General features: G+C 57.8%; 1 protein-coding gene across 1 annotated transcript in view; it reads left to right on the plus strand.

Annotated features, from left to right (window-relative positions):
* The window catches only part of PAPPA2 (pappalysin 2), a 186,007-nt gene extending 177,814 nt beyond the window's left edge, over positions 1 to 8,193 (plus strand). Inside the window, exons 21-22 of the mRNA XM_053663686.1 lie at positions 6,117 to 6,215; positions 7,659 to 8,193. Coding sequence (XP_053519661.1) covers positions 6,117 to 6,215; positions 7,659 to 7,733 — 174 coding nt within the window. The 3' untranslated portion in view covers positions 7,734 to 8,193. The remainder of the gene's footprint in view (positions 1 to 6,116; positions 6,216 to 7,658) is intronic.
* Positions 8,194 to 14,947: the final 6,754 nt, after the last annotated feature.

Consider the following 14,947-nt stretch of genomic DNA (forward strand, 5'->3'; position numbering starts at 1 on the left):
TGAAGGCCAGGCCGCACCCTGTTCTCCACAGAACAGGTCACACATCCGCAGGGGCGCTGTGTCATTTGTTTTTAAGTCTCCTATGGTAGCGTGACAGGGACCCAGGGACAGCTGTTCTTGTCTCACGGCTCTCTCTTGAGAAGCAAGGCGCTGAGTTGGAGCTGGTATTTTCCTGGTCCAGATTAACCCAGCCTCTCCGTACACATCCCCGGCCCCTCTTCGGTATTCGGGATCTGATGCCCCCCATCCATCCCCCCGGGGAGTGGGAGAGAAGCTCGGGGCCATGTGGGACCCAGACGAGAGGCAGCAGGCGGGGGGTGTGTGAGTGAGGTGTAAGCCTGCTGCTGGGGCTCCATTTGCAGCCAAACACAGGGGGCTGCCAGGGGCTTGTTTGGGCAGAAGGCTAGGGCACAGTGAGTCTTCCCACCTTCCTGTTTGCCTGTGGCGCACGTCAGGGAAGAGGTGTCAGTGACGGTTTGGGGTTTTTCAGGGGCCGAGACACCCACGTCTCCACCATGGTTTTGAGGAGAGCGTCCGTGTCCAGAAGCCAGCCGGGCCTGCCCACTCTGTTTGTATAAGCTCTTACCCCCTCCCTCGTCACCCGACTCGCTTCCTGACTCCAATGGGCGCGTGGGCGGGGAAGGGAACAAGCAGGAGGCTCTCAGACAGGGGCACACCCAGGGCTGCGACGCTATCAAGGTGTTGGTGGCGGAGTGGTGACGTTTTTCTGACCAGAGTCTCTGTGGAGGGGACCCCGACCCCAGCCCACAACTGCGGTCACACAGGTCGTGCTCCTGCCGCCCGCGCGAACCTGGGAGGCACTGAGCCCCCCTGCAGGCGGGTCCATGGGCTGAGTGCTGACCCTCCGTGTGCCCGGTCGTTCCTTACAACAGCCCTACAAGGTGGGTGTTCCTCTCACTCCCGAATGAGGATGCTGCTGCTTGAACAAGTGGCTTGTTCGGAGCCTAACAGGCGTTAAGACCAAGCTGAAACCTGGGCACAGGTTTCTCCAGCACTGTGCCCTCTGCCCTCAGCCGCCACGCCCACAGCCCTGGTCTTCTTCCCGGGCAGCAGCTGTTAAGCTTGGGCACCTGGAAGCAGATGGAAATGTTGCAGGTCAAAGAAGTCATTTGACCTTATTCCGTTTGCTTCTCCTTTTCGATCTCAACTTATCCTGTGTTTCTCATGGAAGAGGTGGGTTTTTGTGCCGTTTGGTGAGGCCTCTTCTGAGACTGCACTTCGGTTTTGGTGTTGGATAAGGGAGCTGGCCAGCACTGGGCTCCTCTTTCAGACCTGGGACGGTCACATTCGCTCTTCTTGTCAGAGTTGTTGCTCAGGCAGAGGCTCGAAGCCCTGCAAAGAAACCCTGCGACCTCACGTGGCCAGCAAAGCGCGCCAGGCCACAAGGCTAGACCCCACGTCACAAGCCTCTTTCAGGGCCACCAGACGAGGCTGCTTCCTTCCGCCCAGCCAACAGGAGGGGCACCGCCTTTCTTCCAACGGCATCTTGCTGATCCGCGGTCTGTGGAGCAGGCCCGTGACCTTCAAGGACGTCCTCTTTGCAGCTGCAGCCGCTGTGGTAATTCAACAGCCTCATTCATATCTTACAATGAGTTGGCCAAGGCCTGGATTCGAATCCTGCAGACCTCAGGGCTGGTGGGCAGCAGCAATCTCGCGGTTCCAGGTGAGCCAACCCACCTGTGCAGCGTCACCATGTCACTCTGGCATTGCACAGTGGCCCTCACCGGCAGTCTCCAGATCACAATGCCGACAGGGCCACTTACAAGCTCTCTGCCTTGCAGAGGCCCCGCCCTAGACCCTGTTCTCAGGTGGCTGTGAAAACCCCGCCACCTGATGACAGGTATCTGCAAACATTCCCAGGACAGCCGAGGTTCCAGTCACTGCCTTTGTCGCCTGCTCCGGCTTTCGGCTCCTAACACGCCGGAAAAGGTAAAAGGAAAACAGACAGCAGCCCTGAGGCAGACGGAGCAGGAGGAGTTTCTCACATCCAACCGCCCCTGGAAAACCGTACCAGCCCCCCGGTCCCAGAGAGCTCTCCCTGCCCTGCCTGCTGTAGCACATCTCATCCGTGTATACGTGATAGAGGTTAACGCTTGAACGGCACGGTCAAGGGCCCCGAGTCTGATGATCCTCTTAGTCCCGTACGCTAGTCCAGTGCCAGTGCACAGCAGGCTCTCCACAGATAAACAAGTGGGCTGGTGGCTAACTTCGCTTCCTGGGCATCCTGGGGGGCCAGGTCCTCGTTTTGCATCCTCCTTGACTCTGCAGAGCCCACCAGGCTGCGGCTGCTGCACGAGAATCACGACTCAGACACGGTTCTCATTGTCGGGGCATGGTGTCCCTGTCCTAGTGTGAACACAGACGCCGTCGGCGGACACGGGCTTGACAGAGGTCTTATGTACACATATCCCGCCAGGCATAGCGTGGCGCCCATTCATTTCCGAGTGGGAAGAGATAGTAGAATATGCCACCTGAAAGTTCTCCTTTGATAAATAACCCCCAAGTGCTGGATCGGGTTTAAGCAAACTCTCTCAGCTCTGCAGCTGGGAGACCAGGAGGGAAGGGAAGTCACCAGGGGTACCAAACCAGGAGAAAATGCCTGTGTTAGGCCTCAGACAGAACCTGCTGATACCTCCTGGCCTACAGCTCACCTCGGAGGCTTCACCGGGACTCTGCTTCTGTCTCACCTGAGGGGGCACAGGCGCTCTCATGGCGCTCCTGTCCCAGCCTGTGGGTTAGAAGACCTCAAGTCCAAAGGAACTTTTCTAAAGCATCACTGTGGTCATGAGTTCTGTTACAAGCCATAGAAATGTTCTTAATCTGATTCAAGTCATAGAGGGGTTACCAGCTAATCAGCCAGAGCCGATGGCCCTCTCTCTTCTCCAGGGCAGGCCCTGTGCTAGGCGGTCGGGGCCATCCAGCCCTCTGTGTTCACCCTCTTCTTCCCAGGGTGCTCTTCCTCCCCCAGTCACCCAGCCCCAGGGGCCCCTCTGCAAGGGCTGTGCGTAGAGCCAGTCCCCGAAGGCTCGTGCAGCCCCAGATCCGGATTGGGCTTCTTTCCCACCCACGTCTCGGTGCCAGCTCTCATCCCCACGGGTCAGTGGCACATGCTCACAGTGGGTTCTCCCCGTCGCTGGAGTTGCGTTCGGTTTGTTTATTTACGTATCCCCGGAACTGAGCCCACATGCTCTACATGTGGGGTAAGCAGCGTTGACCGACGGGAAGAGTAACTCCATCCATGGACAAGGGACCCAGCCACACCCTCAGCAGGTTATCACCCAGCAACATAACGCAAGGAAGCAGTCATCTTCATCTTTACTTTTGAGAAGCTTCCGGAACACTGGAGGCAGGAGAGATGGACAGCCCTTCCCCTTTGTGTGCCTTCGCTTACGTGCAGTGGTGTGCTCGGCCGCTCGTGCGCCTGGAACGCAGCAAGGCCAGAGAGCCTGGCGAGAAAAGCCTTCTAGTGCCGACGGCGGAGGCATCACCAGTCTCACTCTTCCCAAGAGGAGCCGCCCAGACTCTCAGATGAGCTACTGACGTGCAATTCTGAGAAGCTTGAGTCAGGCAGGCTCAGAGATAAATGGAGTGTGTGTGTGTGTGTGTGTGTGTGTGTGAAGTGTTCACATCGATGACTTTGTGGTCTAACCATTATTGAAAGTCAAGGAGGTAGACTTTTCACAAAGATTTTTTCTTTGGTCAGAAATGGTTAAAATGAAGAAGCAGCTCCTGAAGGAAAGGGGTTCAGGTATTTGGAAAATACTCGGGACGGAGCGACGTCCCGCGTCTGAGACTTTTCGGTTCCTGAGATTCAGAGCTCCTCGTTGCCATCCAGCTTTCAGATGCTTAGGAAACTCGGGGTCAGTTAGTCACTTTCCCCTTCCTAGTTTTTCCATTGCACGCTTCTTCCCAGGGCCGCGTTGCCATGGGAGCCTCTGTTTGTTTCGGGTGGAGAAGCTGTTTTTGGCAGGTTGGGGGAGGAGCAATCAATTCTAATAGGTATACAGTAAATTAAATACTCGTGTCTTTCCAATCTTTTCTGTGGATTTCTGCTGCTGTTCTATCAGCTCCCTTCTCTTCCCAGATGACCCTTTAAGAGCAGAAATGCAGCAGCGTCTAGAGAGGGTTCCCAAATTGTTTCCGCTCTTTCTGAGGTCTGTTCCCTGACGTCCTGCAGGTGAGAAGCCAAGCTTGGGAGTACTTTGGAAAGGCAGATGCCCCGGCCTCCTTTACTGGTCCGTCCACATGTTTCCATTGCTCTCGTCAAGAGGAAGCTCCCCCTTTAACCTTCCATAGCGAAGCCGTGCTTGTGTGGTGGGAAGAGTGTTTTGCGTGGTCTTCTTTATAGACAGTTGCGCAAAAAAGAGGGGACAGATTGCGCTGTGCCAGTGAATCCATCGAGGTTGAAGGGAAGGAGCAGATGCCACGTTGCATGAGAGAATGTACTCCAAATACCTGAAGAAGAAACAGAAAACTCGGGGGAATCTCGGTGCTTGTGTCTGGTCCTCCTGGGAGGCCCCGTGGGCATTGAAAGGTTTGAAGGGTGCAGGTGGTGGCATGTTGAGTCCTATTGCTTAGCTGCAGTGACGGACCCAAGTCCTGATTGTGTGGCCACCCCGGCTCTCCAGAGCCAGAGTGGCTGGCGCGGGCGTCAAGGACAAGTGCTCATCTCAGGATCTTTTGTCTTCCATCCCAGCGGGGCCTGTGTGGAGAACAGTTCATTTTCACTTCCTGCTCTCCGCTGACGTGGCTGCAGCCGGGTGCCAGCTGTCACGTTCCGCCCCACACGTGGCTGCTGTTTAGTGATAGACAAGTGGGCACACATCTGGAATGATGCTCAGATGACCTCAGGACCCCATAGAATGAACCAAAACACTGAAGTGAGGTCTTGGATGAGCTTGTTCCCACATAACTCAGTGGGTGAAAATTATTTAATGGCCATTCTTTTTGGGTTTAGTGATGTGTCTCATCACAGCATGACAAAGGAGGGAACAGTCCTCTCATTTGACATTTAAGGAGCATGGGGGAGAGAGGCTGATCAGAATTTGTGAACTGGCAGGTGGCTGCAGAACTCAGGAGTCTGATGACCGTCTTGTGGCCCAAAGACACATTTCCTGAGGCCCTGCCGTCATTGGGCGTCACTGAGGACAGGGAAGGCTGCAGTGATTGAACGGGAGGGCTGGTGGCTGTCTCCTCTGGGCCACTGGGGGCCACTGTTCCCCTCCAGGAGTGGCTCCAGAGGAACTGTGCCCTGGGCTGCTGGGTTGTTTTTCACTGCTTGTTGCTATTCTTACCCTACCTTCCCCGTTGGGGTGAAACACTCCATTAACTCTGGTTTGGCCTGGGCCCCTTTCCCACTTTGGTGCCTGTGGCCTCGCCTCGCAGTGGGGGGAGGTGTGGAAGGGAGCAGCCCCCTTTCTCTGCTCCAACCCTGCGTCCTGCCTATGTGCATAGGTGGTTGTGCATGGGGGGCTCTCTCTGTCCCAGCACGGGGGTCCCTCACCCAAGGACCACTGCACGGCCAGCATCGGAGTCTTTGTAGCCCCTCAGAACTCCCAGGGTCTCTAAGTGCGAGCACCTGCGGAAGGGGTGGGAGTGTGGTCCTGAATCCGTGAGAGACGCCACAAAGTCCAGGGGCAGGCCTTCCGATCCCACGTCTGCCTGCCTCTGGCTGGTGACCCAAAACAGTCTTTGTTATCTCTCTGCACCTTCGTGTCCTTGCTGATGACAGGACTTTCAGAGCCACCTCGGCCTGATGCACAGGGTTTTTTTCTGATGGTCGAGGGTTGAAGTGTGTGACTCTGTTTTGTAACCTACACAACATAAGGGCCTATTATTACAAGAACATAAGAGAGTTTATCAGTTAGTTCCGAAGAGCCCTTCCAGGCCTCCGCGTGCCCGGGGACAGGTGCTCGGGAGATCCCATTGTTCCCCCCCCCCCACGTCTCATCTTCAGACTGAGATTCTGGAGAACGTGGGGTCCTTTGTAGCCTGCGCCCCAGGGCCTCTTCCCTGCCGTCTCCTGTGTTGGGCTGGGGCCGAGTGGGGTGGGGGCGAAGCTGGACTCCGACACTGAACTCCCGCCCCCTTGCCAGCCTTTCCAAGCAGACGGCTGGTGTGACACCATCAACAACCGGGCCTACTGCCACTACGACGGGGGCGACTGCTGCCCCTCCACCCTCTCCTCCAGGAAGGTGAGCGGGGCGCCTGGGGGGCGGGGGACAGCAGCCCGGGGGAGGGGGGGCGCCGCTCAGGTGCAGTGGCTGGCTCCCCTCGGTGTTGCGTAACCGGTTTTTATTCATCAGTCAAGAGGAAGGAATTACAGTTCTAAAATGACGGGACCCAGGGCGGCGGTTTTCAGGGTAGATCCTTGAAAAATACCAAGTCCCTCGTTGTCAGTCCAGTGACGCTTTCGGAGAACCGAGGCTTTTGCCGCTGAAGGACTCACACCTGCTCACCACCCAGGAGGCGTCTGTGTAGGAAGGGACAGTGGCCTCCCCCTCGGGGAGGCGGGATGACCAGGGACAGGGGACCCAGCCGTTAGGCTCCATAAACACATGAATAACCCTATGAAGTACATTATCAGCGTGTTGTGAGCATCGGCCGAGTGGCCACCACTAGCCACCCGGAACCCTCCCATGACCAGAGCCTGGACGGAGGTCCCTTTCGCCTTTTATTCCTTTTGCTCTGGGTTCTATTAAATTAGCAGGTATCCTTAAGCTAAACACGCAACTCGGTAGCCTGAAATTTTACAGTGATGTGGATGAAGAAACCGAGGGCTCCAAAGCTATTGGTTGCTAGTTGGCCAATTGGACGAATCAGAAACACGCAGGAGATGGCACTTGTGCCCAGTGGAGCTGCACTGTTAAAACACACCTATTTTTATCTCACTTGGTTGCCCATCACCGGAGGGCAGAAACGTCCACCGCTTTCACGTCCTGTGCCCCAAACGCCCCCGTCTCTCTGAAGCTAGTGACAGACACCCCAAAAGTGTGTTCGTCTGGTGTCTGCAGCGCAGACATCGCAGGCTTCTGGACCGTGTCTGGCACCAAGGAAGGATAATTACCCAGCGGGGAGGCAGCCCAGCCACAGACAGAGAGAGAGCAGAGGGAGGTCCAGGGACAGCCTCGGGGAGAGGAAGGCAGGGCCCCGTGTTTACGAAGGTGGCGAGGGCCACCCTGCGGCTCCAGGGGTGGCAGGCAGGGGAGCCTCCATGTCCCACTAGTGTGTCTCGACCTGGAGGCAAGTCACCTAACCTCTCTGTGAAAAGAAAACGCTACCAGTCACCTCCTCCTTTACAGGGATTTTGTGACCATACTGATGCAGGGAAATCATCACCAGCAGCAGGTCTAGACACCGGCAGTGGCAGTGACAGAAGTTACAGGTCCCTGGATGTGTGTATTTTGTGCTATCGTCTTCTCAGAGTGACACAGACGTCTCCTCCGGGGTAGTTACTGCTGGGCCGCCCACTTCTAAAGGAAGACAGTGAAGCGCCCTGGTGTGCGGGCGTGGGAACCGAGGGCTCATTCGTTGGCATGATGTTAGCATGGCCTCCCACGTGTCCTCTGGGACCCGGCGGAGGAGTGTGATGCTCGTCATGAAAAGCGGGCTGTTGCCTCTTTCCTCTGACCCCCTAGGTCATTCCCTTCGCGGCCGACTGTGACTCGGATGAATGCACCTGCCGGGACCCCAAGGCAGAAGAGAACCAGTGACTGGGGCCCGAGCCCCCCTCCCACGGCCCTGGACACAGGAGGAACAGGAGGTCCCCACACAGGGAAGCCGGAGGTGCAGGTGAAGGAAGTTGGTGACAGGAAGGAGGAGCGTGTAAAGACACAGGAGGATGTTTGTAGGTGCCCACCTGTCATGTCCGGTAGCTCAAGGAAGGACGAATCGTAGGCAGAGGTTTCTTCAAAGAGGCAGGTGACTGAAAGCGGCGGGAGAAACCTGGTAGGTGTACAAGGACCCTCCTTCCCCATTTGTATTCTCTCCACCTCCCTCCTCAACTCCTGCCTACGCCCCGCGAGGCACCGCCCACTCTCCAGCCCACCCACCTTGCACCGAAACCCTGGGGACACTCGGCCTGGGACGCTCCTCACGCCCAGTGGGAAGGGACTGCCACCGTCCGGGACCCGTCTGCTCCGAACTGGCCCTCTCCCTGTCTTTCATGTAGTCTCCCTTAGTACTGATGAGGTAGTTATTCTTGATAAGTATTTAAACATAATTATAGAACTATATTATATATATATTTTTTGCTGTCTACAAAGCTAAAGCTATTCATTGTCCCACACATGCTGCTGTGAAGTTCCCACGTCCCAAATAAACGCTGCGGGTTCGGGGACGGGACGGCCCGTCGTCCGCCATGTTTGTGTGGGTGGGGCTGGGCAGGCCGCCATGGGGGATGCGGGGGACGCGGGGGAGGCGAGCAGGGCAGATGCGACGGGGTTCTCTATGCTCACCTGTCGGCCCCTCATCTTTTTACGAGCTGGGGGCTGGGATGAGGACCTGGACGGGCGCGGGGAGCTGGGTGAGGGTCCCCATGCTCGAGGGTCCGTCCAGGAAGAGTAGACTAACTCCTCCTCGCTTCCCAGAGCTCCGGGTGGGAGTCGGTGAGACCCAGGACCTTCTGCACGCCGCGTGGGCCATTCCGGGTGTGGCTCCGCCCAGCCAGGCAGTCCCCTCTCCACTCCCCAGTGTTACAGCAACTCGCGTTCCTCAGACTTGGCCTCTGGGCTCCCTCCTCCCGAGTCCCCACGCCTGGCCGTCATGTGCAGCCACGTGACTGACTGTTGATTTTCTGGGGAAGGACACATTAAGGAAATGGTGGAGAGGAAAGGCCGGAGGAGATGGGAGAGCAGGAGGGGATGGAGGGACAGAGGATGGCCATGGGGTGGGGGGGCAAGAGGTCGGGTGGTCAGGGTCTGGGGCAGGAGGGTGGAATGGCCCACGGAGACCCTGCCCCGCCCTGGCCTCCACAGCTGCCCAGAGGGACCCTTTGCTAACACAGGATCGGAGGTAAATTCCTTCGGGCGCCAGTGCGTTAAATGGGTGGCCCAGAGACTCCGCTTTGAGCAAGTGGCAGAGACACGTGGAGCAAGGGTGACACTCTGTGGGGAGAGAGAAGCATTTCAGCTATTCCGGGTCCATTTTGTTCTTTTTCCCTGCCGGGCGGATGGGCCACACCTGCGGTGACCACAGGAACCTGCAGAAGTCCTAGGCATGCTGTTTTGGCCTGGGGCCTGGTTACCGTTGTGTTCCTTGGGGACGATGGCTGGATGAGGCTCCGGGGAGTGACAGTGAGGAGCTGCTTTGTCGTTTGACTCCCCACTTTGTCATCTCAGGAAGGGCTGGCAGCCTGCCTCCCCTGAAGCCGCCTCCCCAGGGAAAGCAGGAGCGGGCACCAGAGGGCGGCCTTGGCTTCTGGGGTCTCCCGTCAACACCGAGGCCACGGCTTCACCAACGGGAAGGGGAGATGGCACCCAGCGCCGTCCTGAGCCAGGTTTCGTGCAGGAAAGAACGTTGTGGAGCGGGACGAAGAGGACAAGGGGACGTGCCCGTATCTCTGTGGGGCTTAGTCGCCGGGGACGGGAAAGAGCAGAGTGTGTCCACCCAGCAGCCCACACCCTGTCTGGTCACCTGGTCGCCGCTCTCAGGGACTAGAACCTGCGTACTGTCTGGAGCCCCACTCAGCGCCCCCAGGGAGAGAATGAATATTTACTCCCAGGGTTCGGGCAGGTTCCAAATGGCAAGGACGGTGGGAACGTTTGGATTCCCCATTTTTAAAACAAAGTAAAACTGCTTTCTTGGGGACAGAGTTCGAATTCCTGGGAAGGTGTGTAGCGCTGTGGAGGGGACCCTCACAGGGAGGCCGCAGCCCATCCCCAGGAAAGTGGGGACCTGTGCTCAGTGCCCCCACGGAGATTTAAGTGGCCTTTCATTCTCTGGCGGCGACACCGCAGTTAACTGCCTGCGGACAGCGAGCAGGAAGTTTCGGTGGGGGCTGCAGAGCGCTCAGCTCTGGCCGCGCAGCGGCAATGGGCTCTTTCAGCCCCTGTCCCGTGGGGACCCAGTGCTGAGCCCCTGCGTGGGTCACCCTGGTGAGGGACGTCGGACATCAGCTCTCCTTTGCCCCATGTGACAGTCGGCCTTCTTCGGCTCTTCCCCACCCATCAGGCCACAGCCTGACGGCCTCTCCCCGGTCCCCTCCCATCTGTTTCTTTGTTCCGAAGCCACTTCCCTGCTTCCTCCTCCTCCTGGTAACGAGGGACTCTGGCGCCCAGGCTGTCCAGCGCTGGCTGGCCCCTGAGGGACACGTGGGGCAGCGTCTAATGCGGGAGGCGGGAGGATGGACATGGCAGAGGGCAGAGGGGCAGCCGGCAGACTTGCACGTGAAAGGAAAGAGTTGCTCTTGATTCTCTCCTTCCCTGTGTCCGTTACAAGGCAATGCACTTGACCTTCCTCTGCTCTGTGAGGTCACGAGTAAGCCAGACAGGCAGCACCCTAGGGGGCGCCTTGAATGAGAACGGGGCGAAGAGGTCCCAGGTCCTGTATCGTTAAGTAAAACAGCACAGCCAGTTCTTTGTAACTTGGTAAGTTGTTCATTACAGAATCGCGCACCACGGGCGGTGTCCTCGGCGTCCTGTTCTTGTTTAAATCACCCCATCACTTCCGAGTGGCTTTCGTTCGCTCTGCCAGTCCAGACGTGCACGATGGGCCCTTTCAGTCCCGTAAGAACTGTGCGGTCTGTGGTGTGTGTAAGGAAGATGAACTTGAGAGTTTGTTAGAAGATGTGATGTGCCAAAGCAAGGGACACAGTAGTGACGTCGAGTGTCTGGTGAGTCGTAGAAATAAGGTGTGAGAAGCCTTTGCAGTTGACAGGATGGAGGTGTCCCTGCCGGAGACTGAGGTGGGTGGCCTTTGGGGACGGTCCCTGGAGGACCCCCCTGATCCTCACGGGAAAGGGGGCGCAGTCCAGGCAAAGACAAGGGTTGAAGATGTGGTGGCAGGATGGGAAGAGGCTGGTGACACTGACGTCGGAGGGCCACCCTGCTGAACTACGAGGTAGAACTCAGCTACCACGTGCGGGCAGTTGGCAGACAGTCTCACTGAATCCTCACAGCGGTCCGCAGCATCCGTGTTCTCCTGTCATGGAGGAGATCGCCACCTGTCGGTCGGGTGAAGAAAGGTCCTTTAGGTCCCATGACTGCACCAAGGCGCAGGTGAGGTTCTGGGAGATGCCCCAGGGTAAGTAGGAAAACAGCGTCGATGGGCTGTGTGGAGGGTGGGGAGGAATTTCCGGACGATGCTTCTGCACCAAGCTACACACCCATACAGACTGTCTCAGCTGACAGACAAGCCAGGAGGGGCAGGCGTTGGAAGAAAGAGCATGTATTTGCTTTTTGATAAAATCAGTTTGAGCCCTGGCTTGTGTGGCTTAGTGGACTGAGCGGCAGCCTGCGAACCGAAGGGTCACTGGTTGGATTCCCAGTCAGGGCACGTGCCTGGGTTGCAGGCCAGGTCCCCAGTAGGGGGCGTGCGAGGGGCAACAACACATTGACGTTTCTCTCCCTCTCTTTCTCCCTCCCTTCCTCCTCTCTCTAAAAATACATAAAATCTTTTTTAAAAAATCAGCTGTGGGGACAGATAAGAGTTGGACATTTCCTGTGAAGCCACGTTGAGCACGCTGGAGGAAGCTCTTGCAGCTGGGCACCCCTTGCCAAGGGCTCTGGCCGCGGCCCACACTGCCAGCTGCCCGAGGGCTGGGGGTGACCTTGTCACGCCTGTGAGCCACTGGGAAGGACTAGGAGCAGGAGCTGAGACTGTGCACTTGGACTCTGGAAGAGAGGTTAGAAGTAAACATCTGAGAGTAAAGGGTCCCCCTGGCACGGCTTTATGGTTCAATAAGTGCTTGCTCCGGCTTTATTGGCGCCCATGGGTTAGGCGGGGCAAGGACGGGTTCGTGGTTTTACGTCGTTCCCACCCCTGCCCCACCCCCATTCTACAGACACTGAGTGACAGAGAAGGTGCAGAAAAACTTAAATTCACATAGTGAAGTATAGGTCGGGATGGGAATGCCAGCTTTCTGGCATTACACGTTACAAACGTAACGTGTAATGTGCTTTCTGCCGCGCAGTGCTCGGCCCCCTGGGCCCCGAGTGAACCCAGAACCGACTATGGGGGGAAGCGACAGGTCTCCTCGCCTGTTTGTGTTTCGGGTGCTCATTGGCCTCCTGGTGGCTTTCTTGGTGACCGAGGGTAGAAAAGCTGAGAGTGAGCCGTCCAGGGCCCGCGGCTCACGCCAGGCCCCGAGTTTAAGCAGACGCCCACAAATGCCACTTGGGCCAGCTGGCCTGGGACATCGGGCCGGGAAGCCTTCTGCCTACTGGGGTCCCCAGGGACAGTCCTGGAGAGGCACTTTGGAGCTCTGGTTTCCATTGACAGACAAAGTTAAATGACAGGACAAGTCACTGGTCAGCTGGCCCTTGGAGTCAGGCCAACCAGAGGGATGGGGCTGCTGTGGGGGAGGAGGGCAGAGAGGACGTTCTCTTCCCACAAGGGCATCATGGCAGCCCAGACGACCACCGCTCCACAGCCCTCCCGTTTCCGGTTGCAGGGGGTGAGGTGTAGCTGGTTGGAGTCGTGCAGAGAGTGGGCCCCTGGGGCGAGGAAGCAGCCCCAGCAGCAGGTATGAGAGTGCTCGGTGCACCTGTGTGGAGAAGCGCCCAGGCAGCGTGGCTGGGGCAGGGGGAGGGAGGAGGTGACAGACAGGGACCGTGGCTCATTGAGGGTGTCTGCAGCCACGGCCCCGGCTCTGGCTCGCACTTAGGGAACTTGCCTCCCACCCCAGTGTTGCGGTGCTTGGACTAAACCCACCGCATCCCCTTTGTGCCTCCCATGTCCGTCATCCTCCTGTCTGTCTGCCCTGCCCTCCCCGCCTCTGGCTGCTGTCAAACGGACCACGGTGCTGTGGCCAAGCCAGGCCCTGACCCCTACCTCTTGTCCCCACCCCATAGGCACACTGAGCCCATATCACTCTTCCTAAAACACGGCTCCCCTCGAGTCAGCCGTGCTCCGGGACCTGAGCCCACAGTCTCCGTGTGTCCTTAGCGGCCAGACAATGCCGGCACAGCCAGCCAGCTGCCCTGGCCTCCCCTGCTTCTGAAGGAGTGCCCTTCCCTCCCAGGGCGCCGCTCTGAACCCCTGGCCTCACCCACGCGGTCCCCTGTCCCAAATCTGCCCCTCTTCGAAGCCCCTTCTCCTGCTTTCTGTGGTCACCAAGCTGTTCTTGAAAGTTACCGTGTCCCTTGACTGACCCCCACTGCCCTCTCCCAGGGTACTCGGTCTAGCTGAGCGATGTTTGGTTACATGTGTCTCGTCTGTGCCCTACTCAACCGCAAACTCGTCCAAGGCAGGTGCGCTCAGGGCCCCATTAGGCCCTGTGCTGCCTTTCGAAGGCGAGACCACCGCCCTTCAGTCTGAGGGAGGCAAACAGGCACCCGAGAGCACTGGTTGAGAACGCAGCACGGGCTACATTTCTGGCCTCCTTGACCCCTGGGACCAGGCAGCCTCGGGAGGGACGGAAGTTCGCACCCCGGCAGGGTGGCCCTGGAGACACACACTCCCTCTGGTTTGGAGCTCGGGCACTGCCCCATGCAGGGCCCCGCCTCTTGCTGAATTACATTCCACATCCAGGCTTTTATGGACATGAAAATTGAAAGAAAAGAAGGTGCCGTGTGTGGGGCTGGGGATGGGCGGGTCGACCTGTGCACACTGGAGCCCCACACTTGGTGGCCCGGCTCTGTACCAACAGTCCCAGGTGACGGCAGTGCCGGGCCAGCAGGGGGGACGGCGGCTGAGTGGGTGCTGTCACACAGCCGGTTCTCAAGGTGGCCGTCGAACTCGGGGTGTGTGCTCGGTCGGCGTGTGCTCAGGCACGCTTCCACCCAGCGAACGGGTGTGCGGCGTGGTTTTGGATGTCCCTCCCACAGGGATTGGAAAGGAATAGTAACTTGATCAGACAAGCTAGCGAATCCAAGGGACAGCCTAACCAGGGCTGAAGTCCACTGACCCCGCGCGACTCCCTGGATGGCTGAGACTCCACTTTGCCGTCCGTGGGGTGGAAGGGGGATTCCCACCTCGAAGGCTCTGGGGGTGTGAACTCTCGTGAATGCGAAGTGTCCCTCGAAGCTGGATAGTGAGGATGGTGACGGGCTGGCTTTGGAGCTTTCGTGCACTTTCTTTTGAGTTACTTTTGGCTTAACTTTTGAGTTGCCCTAACGAACTCGTTGGTGCTTGTCTCTCTGCCCCTCTCTCTCTCTCTCACACACACACACACACACACACACACACACCACCCCCCCCTCACATGCAGTCGTGTTCCCTGAACCTTTGGCATTGTTTTAGATAAAATTCCATTTAAAGTCATGCCGTGTTCCAGTTTAAGGCCCCAGACTAAATACTTAGACAGTGAGCCTGACTTCAAGTATTAAGTATTTTTAGTTTAAAAAAACTGTCAGCCAGATAATGTACTTGACCCCCAATTCCAGAGGGCCATGTTGACACCACAGCATGTCCCGGGGCTCTGCCTGGGGGGTACGCTCATCCCTGAGCAGCCTGTGCCCACCCATGACGACCTTTGAGAGCTGGAGAGTCTACGTTTACAAAGGGGACCCCAGGCAGTGGCTTGGGGAGAGTAGCGAGGTTCCCTCCAGAGACAAGAGAAGTTCCTGGCAGCACCAAGACACCTGTGTACGTAGTTCAAGCCCAACCCTCTCACAGTGAACCTTGGAAGACATGCAAGGCACACAGGTGTCCAGGCTTTCTCATTCAGGATGGACCCTGGACCGGGACCCAGGGCAGACTTCCAGCTCGGGGAGGTGTCGGCAGGGCCCTGGCTCCATCGGGGCCCCTTTGTGAAGAGGGGCGTCTG

Source organism: Artibeus jamaicensis, unplaced genomic scaffold (assembly GCF_021234435.1).
Source record: "Artibeus jamaicensis isolate MK-2021 breed Jamaican fruit bat unplaced genomic scaffold, CSHL_Jam_final contig_327, whole genome shotgun sequence".
Classification (NCBI taxonomy): domain Eukaryota; kingdom Metazoa; phylum Chordata; class Mammalia; order Chiroptera; family Phyllostomidae; genus Artibeus; species Artibeus jamaicensis.